This window comes from Camellia sinensis, chromosome 2 (assembly GCF_055761805.1).
Source record: "Camellia sinensis isolate YWXY chromosome 2, ASM5576180v1, whole genome shotgun sequence".
Classification (NCBI taxonomy): domain Eukaryota; kingdom Viridiplantae; phylum Streptophyta; class Magnoliopsida; order Ericales; family Theaceae; genus Camellia; species Camellia sinensis.
The window spans coordinates 200,663,610-200,672,593 of NC_138962.1; the positions used below are offsets into that span (position 1 = coordinate 200,663,610).

General features: G+C 32.3%; 1 protein-coding gene across 4 annotated transcripts; it reads left to right on the top strand.

The window, feature by feature from the left end:
- The first annotated feature begins 4,030 nt into the window (after positions 1–4,030).
- LOC114282257 (autophagy-related protein 8f) lies at positions 4,031–8,127 on the top strand. 4 transcript variants are annotated; one of them, XM_028224907.2, is made up of 6 exons: positions 4,031–4,355; positions 5,012–5,051; positions 5,225–5,280; positions 6,023–6,075; positions 6,746–6,864; positions 7,843–8,127. In XM_028224907.2, exons 2-6 carry the CDS (start codon positions 5,021–5,023, stop codon positions 7,944–7,946), a joined length of 363 nt encoding a protein of 120 aa, XP_028080708.1. In that variant the 5' UTR covers positions 4,031–4,355; positions 5,012–5,020; the 3' UTR covers positions 7,947–8,127. The 4 variants fall into 4 exon arrangements, with proteins under 4 accessions (XP_028080708.1, XP_028080709.1, XP_082772706.1 ...); XM_028224908.2 differs by having other exon boundaries at positions 4,077–4,351; XM_082916580.1 differs by having other exon boundaries at positions 4,124–4,351; positions 5,158–5,280.
- The last annotated feature ends 857 nt before the right edge of the window (positions 8,128–8,984 follow it).

The following is an 8,984-nucleotide window of genomic DNA, read 5'->3' on the forward strand; positions in this document are numbered from 1 at the left end:
TAAATAATATTTTATAATTTTTGTTATTCAAAATATTTTCTTTGTGTTTGCCAAAAAAAAAAAAAAAAAAAAAAAAAACATATTAGAAAACCTAGGGGGGACACGTGACCCCCCTAGATCCACTGTGGTTTCGCCACTGTTTACACTTAATATGTTATACATAAGCCTTAAAATGTTGTATAAACATCCAACATTTTATCTTGTAACATAAAATCCAAAATAAAAGAGATGATAAATAATAAGAAGATGATCAACAATGTATGATAGATTTAATTAGTCACAAATTCTTACAAATAAATCACCACCACCTACCAACAAGTAGCTTTACTTCCACTACCCACCCTTTGTCTCCCTTGATTCTCACCAAGACCTCACTTATCAATACCCTATCCTCCGAGTTGTTTTGTTGTTGAGTACTCGCTTTTGAATAGTCACCATTTTCTAGTGAAGAAGAATACCTAATCGTTTCCAACTAATTTCAATGTTTGTCTAATACCATCAGGCGTAACAAGAAAAAGAGAAAATGATATAGAGATGGAACAAATATGAAAGAGACAAGGAGATAGAAGGGTCATCATTTGGTTCGAAAGCTGGCTCAGCCTACTAAGTTTTTACTTTAAGCCGAACATGTACCTTAAGTGTGCCAACTTGGTCTGGGCTATGGTTTTGAAGCTCAGCTTGATATGTGGCTCGACCTATCAAGCTATCATGAAATTATGAAATAAGTAGGGAAAAAAAAAGCCTTTAAATCTTAGCATGTTGACTCATATGTCAATTTGATTTGCAAGTCCATTCGTGAACTTAAAGCCAAATCAGTTGGGGAAGATTTGGACCTAAGGTTTGGCTTCGAGTTGACCTGACCCAAGTGCACAAAAAAAAAAAAAAAAAAAAAAAAAATTCCATTAGGTATTTTGAAAATTGTCTCATTGGTTGACTAGCATTGGGGAGAAGTTGTAATGCAATATGAAATCGAGGGGCCAAATGTGTTTTGCAAAACCTCAAATATGTACTTTTGTAATTTATCATGGGGAAATTCTAATATACATCCCTTTAAAAATGGTGTATCATATGCATCCCTAGTTATGTCATTTTTTCCCCCCAATTATGACCAATTTTCTTTTTTAGTTATGAAATTATTTTAATTATGACTCATGAATTCTTCAGTTATGTCTCATATTGTGTTTAGTTATGACATTTTTTATTTTTATTTTTTATAATCATAACTTAGAAATTTGAACCCTTTAAAGGCTGTATACCATAACTTTTGTAATAAGAGCTACTAAATGCCTATATCTTTTACTTTGGACTCTTAATTTTTTATTTTATTTTATTACAATTTTATCCTAACATCAAATTTCAATTTTTCCCCCATTCCTCTCCTCCCAAGTTTAACCCTAAGCCTAATTACACTACCACTTCCACTCCTACCGATACCCTTCAGCGACCAACTACTTCCACTTCCTCTGAAAGCCTCCGGTTATGGTCTGGGGTCTTTGAACTCTGAAATTATCACGGTCTATTTACTTCTACATTGTTGGAATCCATGACGAATTCGACCATTGTATACACAAACATACGAAAATCTACATCTTTTGCTCCCCAATGACCTTTCTTGGTGTATCCTTACTTTATCTGTTGCTAACTGTAACAATAACGTTGTGAATGGCATCTGTTGGAACTCATTGCTAGAAAAATCCAACACTTTTGGCGAGAATTGACACAAGTACTCACACCACTATGAACACTTGCACGATCGAGCAATCCAGATCGACTCTCTTTTCTCTCTTTCATGCGCAACTCACTCTTTTTCCCTGTTGATTTCTCTCTCTATCTCGCAGTTTGGTCGATTTCTTGTCGTTCAGTTACACAAAGTCGAATTTGTTGAATATGTTCGATGCTCTACAATCGAACATGTGCCTGTTGTTTGGCTACATACTACTAAACATTAGGCTTTTGTTCGGAATTGGTTTTCTAAACGGCAGCCAGAGTGGTCATGAAGACAAAAAGAGGGGTTGAAGTGCCTGCCAGAATGTAAGAGAGGTCCTAGAAGTACGAGGGTAGAGATCGGAAGGAAGAGTAGAGGGCCGTTGGCGAATGAGGGACATTGATGGAAGTCGCTGGAGGAGAATGATCGCCAGAGTGGGAGGGGGACAGCCAAACAAGGGAATGAGGAGTTGTAGATAGAAGATGTAAGGATAAGATTCAAAGGGTATATTTACAATTATGGTAGGAGTCCAAAGAAAAATAAAGATGGGTGGTGGAAGGCCAAAGAAATAGGAGTTTAAAATAATAAAAAAAGGAAAAAAAGGTAAGAACATTTAGCAGCTTGTTTGTAATTGGGTAAATACCAATAGGTCTTAATAGTTAGATTTAATTCTCATAAAGTCTTATTGAAAATAAATTATAGTAAAATTGTCATTAAAAATAATTTTTTGAGACGATTTTTTGCATGTTGCTAAAAATTAACAATTAATAACATTTTTTATCACGATTTTTTTAAATTGTCGCTAAAATTTACAATTAGTGGTACTTTTCTGTGAGAAATTTTCTAAACTATTGTTGACAGTTGAAAATTAATTACTTTTTTTGTAACGATTTTTTTAAATTGTCATTAAAACTTATAATTAGTAATTTTTTTATAACAAAAATTTTAAACTATACTAAAAATTAATAATTAATGACATTTTTTAATAATATTTAATAAAAAATGCTATTAATTTTCACAAAAAACTTATTAAATAATAAATCTAGTCATTTTTATTTATTTTATTTTATTTTTTGTTACAGGAAAATCATCCCACTTTCCTGCAGATCCAAGGCAGCGCCCCATGCAGAGATCACTAAGGTGTCCTGTTGTCCGTTCTGAGTAAGGAGATTATAACCTGCAAACTTGCTCCGACTTTCTAAGACAAGCTCTACTTAAATTAAGACTCGTGCAGCAAGGGAGCATTACTATAATCTGGGAGCTTGCCCTGACTTCCTAAGACAAACTCCGCTTAAGTCAGGACTCACACAGTGAGGGAGCATTGGACCCACACTTAGTGCTGTGATAGTAACAATTTGAGACTAACATCTTAACTTGTGTTACGCTTAGAAAATTAATCCAAAAAACTTCAAACTTGAGACTTGGAATTTTAATCCTAAATTTTTACTAAGTTGGCAAACACCAGTTGGCAAACACTCTTGGGTTCAAATCTAGTTATTAGCACACGTAAGTCCCCCACATTGTAATTTACCATGATGGTGCGTTTCTTTGGACGGATTGGATAAGGGGGATTATAATCAATCGGACTATAAGTTTTGGGATATATTGTTCCCGGACTATTTGGTTGGACTGGATTTGTATCTTATGTTTCTTTAGTCATGGGATTAGATGTCTGAATTGGACTATTTTTAGTGAATCTAATGTTTGTTTTGGATATTATGGAGAAAGATAAATGCTCAAATGACTATTTTATCATTTTTAATTATTTACTAAGTAATAGCAATATTAAACATAACTTTAATATTTTAATTATTTTTAGTTAGATTAAATAAAATTTTATTTTATTTTATTTTTTGCACAATTAAATAAATTTATTTTTAAAAAATTAAATAAATTAAATATCAATAAAAATATATGTTATTTTTTAATTAAAATTTTAAATAAATTTATTTTAAATAATAATAATAATTAAATAATGAAATAAAATAAAAACATCCATTAAAATTTAAATAATGAAATTAAATAAAATATAAACAAAATTTTAAAATAAAACATTAATAAAATATTTATAAAAAATTATTTAAATAAATTAAATAAATAAAACAAAAATAAAAATTAAATAAAATTATTTTATTTTTAAATTGAGACATTTAAATTTTATTAAATTTTACTTAATATAATATATAATTAAATATCAAAACGCAAAAATGTAATTTTATTAACTAATTCCATATGATGAGTTATACTATGATTTCTATTCCACCCTCATGAAATGTCATAGTCCCACAAATATGAGATTAATAGTACGAAGAAACTATTAATCCCAAACAAAACTTTTAAAACAAGCAAAAAGATTATTAAACCATCAATCCATGGCCGATCCTTCCCAAACAAACACTCCCTCAGATCACACATCCCACAATTACGTGTCGTGAACGAAGGTCGACTCAAGAGAGAGAGAGAGACTCCACCTATAAAAAAGTAAAAATACCACAGTTGGCTTCGACGATTCAAGCAAACTCGCTGTTTTGCAACATTCTTTACCCAAAAGACAGACGAGACGACTTCTCGATATCCATACAACAGGGAGAGAAAGAGATAGTTCTTGGAATTTTTTCCCAACAATTCGTCAATTCTCAATCTTTGGTGGGTAAGTCTATGCTTCTATTCTTTTCGTTGATTTTCTCAACCATATGATCGGTTTAGTCATCAGTCTTTCCTCATATCTATACACACCCATATGTTAATCTCTATCAATCTTAGGGCTTTTGTTCTGTTTCTCATACCAATACTTTTGGGTTCTTTTGCCCTACCTCTGAGTCTTTGGTTTTATTGTTGATTTGAATTGAGTTTAACTGTATTCCATTATCCATATACAATTATGTACAAAAATCTTTTTTGTTTTTGGGATTTCTTGGGTTTTTATAATTATGTAATGGGTCTGTCTCTTTGGTTTTGAGGGTTCATGTTCATTTGAATTCAGTTGAACTGTATTCCATACATAATTATGTAGAAAAATCCTTTTTTGTTTTTGGGGTTTTTTGGGTTTTCATAATTATGTAGGTATGGGCTATTACTTGTTAGAAATGGGTTTTATTCATCTGCAACCCTGCTATTTTAAAAAAGTTTGTTTGTGTGGTTGTACCTCTGGAACTGGAATTGTTTTCTGTATTTCAAAAAACAAACAGACCTAGAAAGCATTATTTGGGAATGCAAGAAGAGGGTTATGTGCTAGTTGGAGACATGCTCTTTTGAGATCTTTCATATTTGTTATTACTATTGAAGTTTTTCATTTTCTTTATGCAGAAGATAACTATGAGTTCTTTCAAGCAAGAGCATGACTTTGGTATGTACCTTTTTGTTTTTTTCCCTGACTGTACATCACGTTGTTTTAACATATTTGTCCATGGCAATGTTGGTGTTGGGACTTAATATTGTGTTCCAATTTTCAGATTGTTTTAACATATTTGTCCATGGCAATGGTGGTGTTGGGGCTTAATATTGTGTTCCAATTTTCAGATAAGAGGCGTGCTGAGGCTGCAAGAATTAGGGAGAAGTACCCAGACCGAATTCCAGTAAGAATAACATATTTAATTTAAAAATTTTGTCCAATGATTTGTAATTAGCTTGTTCCTTGTTCGTTTTGTTGTTGCAGATTCTTTTTTAGAGTTTGATGGTATTTTGCTTTTGTATTAGATTTTTGCTTGATTATTAATTTGTGTATATTTACGTATAGTGTGAATTCAATGACTCACCAACATTAATGTCTCCATACCAATTTGAACTGTTCTTTCTCCACCCCTAATTGTCATATTTCTTGACATAAGACATAATATGGTTACCATGTGCTTTTCCGGTCTACATTTGTATAACTATGGAAAACTTTTAAGTGTCCTGGTGAAGTTTTTGTTTTTCACATATGAAGCAAAGTTATGGCGAAATCTTTTTTATTTCCTGCTTGAGTGTAATTTTTTTTTGTTTTTTTTGGAGCTGGAATCCATTCATCAAGCAACTCAAACCGCTTAGTAATTTCGCATTTAAACTGTGTATTTCTATAGAAACTTTTGGTTTATGAAAAAATGAATTTGGTTTCAGCCTCTCTTTATTTTACCAAATGATACATTAATTTGTTATTGACTTGCTGATGTTGTTTTGTATTTGTTCTATTTAACATGGAGATTATAACAATAACACAATCAGAAAAATATTCCTATGAATATCATTAACTGTTAGTTATAAAAATAAAAATAAATAACTTTTTGAACATCATTGGAGATTAAAGTCATGTTTCTTTTGATGTTTCCTCTTGCTCTAAAGGTGATTGTGGAGAAGGCTGAGAGGAGTGATATTCCCAACATCGACAAGAAGAAGTAAGTGAAGTTTTCACCTACTGATGATTTGCCTGATTTTCAACTTGATACTATACTCCTATCAAGCTAGCTCATTATTTTGGAAGTATTTATCATCCTTGTATCAACCATAATTACTACTAGTGAATGATAACTTATCGAAGTTGGGCACAAAAACAAAAATGTTCTTACCTTTTTACTCTAATCATTTAGAAATGTATAATGGAAAGTACCAACAATACTAGTCTTGAAATTTAATGTGTGGGGAATATTCTCGCTTGTATTATGTATGCATGCATAAGGATGTAGATGGAATTGGAATAGGGAAAAAAATGAACCAAACTAAACTAAACCAAACTAAGCCTTGTGTCCCAATCACGTGAAGTTGATTACATGAATTCTTTTTCGTCATTCAACTCTATTAAGGGCTATGTGCTTAGTTAAATTAAATAAGTTCATATCTTTAATACTCTCTCTCTCTCTCTCTCTCTGTCTCCCTCTCTCTCTCTTTATTTTTTTATTTTTATCTGATGGTGGGGCAAGTTATTTATGTAGTCTGCAAGAGGATTTACCTAAAATGCTGAAAAAGCAGTAATGATATCCACTGCCCATGAAGGCCAATGTTACATTAGTATATGTTTGCTTAAATGTTTTGTAATGTTTTTCACTCACTTGAATAAGATTATTACAGATACCTTGTTCCAGCTGACCTGACAGTGGGACAATTTGTCTATGTAATCCGGAAGAGAATCAAACTGAGTGCTGAGAAAGCAATATTTATATTTGTGGACAATGTCCTTCCACCTACAGGTAATCTTTGTTGCAAGTTCATGTGCTTTGTTGAATTGTTTAGTTTGGAATTTTAGTTGCTTCTTTCTACAGTGTTGCAGAATTAGGGCATCTCCCCTATATTCATAGTATTTTTTTATTTTAAATTCTAGATAATAGTTCTAATTATATTTTGCATCCTGATTAAACTAAACTATACTTTTCTTTGAACACTTTGTTGTTTTTCTACAAAAGAAGGTCAATGTATATTTGGACAAATCGTAAATTTTCTTAGTGGTTAAAAATTGAGATGTAAATGTGGAAATTTCAAATTCTTCTTAGTTTACTAGTGGGAATGGTCCCAGGATTCTAACATGGGGGTGTATACTAACATAAATTTTAAAAATAAAGTATAAACCACAACATCAATATTTTATCAACATAGAAGGTGAAAATTAACATGGAAAACCATATATAAATAAACATGTTTTACAAAAGATATTGCCTGCAAGACAATCTATCTACTAAAGTGAAGTATCTTGAGTTGTGCTCGACACTCCGTGTGCACATCTTCATGTTATTAGAGGCACCAGTGATAGAATCATCATTAAAACACCAAGCAATGTCTTTCTATATGAATGTGATCAAATGAATTGTTGACTCCTTTACCTTCTTCTATTAGGACTTATAATCGACACTAGTTATATGAGAACCTAATTGTTTTGTTATATTTTGTTCAGTGTTAATTTTTTACTTTGATTTCCATGTTTCATAGGTGTAGGGGTACAAGTTGTGCAATGAATTAATTTTTTAAAAAACCTAGAGCGAGAAAGCTTATATAATTCGAATATAATTATTAGCTAATAATATTGTAATAAAAAGGTTTTTTTTTGGTTAAAATCATAGGGGCGATTACCCCCTTCTAGGTCCACTCTTGTTTACCAATGCAATCTTTAAGCTATTAGAATAATAGATAAGCAGTCGATCTCAACATATTTTTTTGCTTCTTTGATATCATAGGTGGAATAATGTCTACTATATATGATGACAAGAAGGATGAGGATGGGTTTCTCTATGTTACTTATAGCGGGGAAAACACATTTGGATTGCAAATTCTTCACTAGCCTAAAAGTTATCATTGATGTCTTCCTTGCAATTTTATCATCCTCGTTATCTTTATTTCCATTGCCTTGTATTAAATAATTCTGCAACATGCCCGCATGTTATAAATGTACAGAAATATTGTGTATATATATTTCGTTAGTATATAATTTATATAATTCATGGCTGATGGATATTTCTATATCCCTGCTTGTGTGTATTAATGTCATGGTTTCTGGTTCTATAATTGTTGGTTTCTGGTTCTTTATTTAAGTGCTGTTGATGTAAAAGAAATTGAAGGGTCTCTCAGATGCCTTGATAATGTTAGGGAAAGTAACGCATATCAGTGGTAAATGGGGCAAAGATTTACAAATCAATGTTTTTTTTTTTTTTTTGGCCTTTTGAAATTGCAGTTCAAATGTGAAAAACAGAATTAATTACAAGCAAACATGGGAATCAGTAATTGAATTTACTGAAATGCCCTCATCTTCTTTTTTTCCGTCTTCCTTTTTCTTACCTCTATACACCACTCTCCTACCTGCCCCGCCCTCCTTTGCCACTCCAAACCCCTCCTCCCCTTACAAGCCACCACTCCCCCACCCCTCCTCTGTCCTAGCCCTTTCCCACTGCACTCAACAACTTAATTGACCCAAACCCTAGCCACTGGAACCCCCAAACCTGTCTAGGCCACTTCCCATTGTGACCCCTCCAACCCTTTCCCCATTGCAAATTTTAATTTTTTTGGGTGCAAGTGATACATGTGTCGGGTGTGCAAGTGCAATCCATGCACGGTGCAATTGCAGTGCACAGTTGTAATTGTTTTGCTTGGGATGTCAAAAATTAGTTAGGAAATGGGTGTTGATCAGAAAGGGGAGTGCAATTTATGTCATCAACTGGTCCTTGTTTTTGCCTGGATATGATTGTATCATTGGTCTCTTTTAATTTATATGATAGTCTTAGTCTGGTTTTGGGGATTGTCAAGGTTTAGATATTGTTATTACTCTCTTCTTCTGATAGACCCTAGAAGTTTCAGGGACCAACATTGTTGCTATTTCTTTGTT

Coding starts and splice junctions, on each gene's coding strand:
- LOC114282257 (XM_082916580.1), top strand. Junction 6,076..6,745: donor CCCAACATCGACAAGAAGAA/GTAAGTGAAGTT, acceptor AGATTATTACAG/ATACCTTGTTCCAGCTGACC. Junction 6,865..7,842: donor CAATGTCCTTCCACCTACAG/GTAATCTTTGTT, acceptor TTGATATCATAG/GTGGAATAATGTCTACTATA.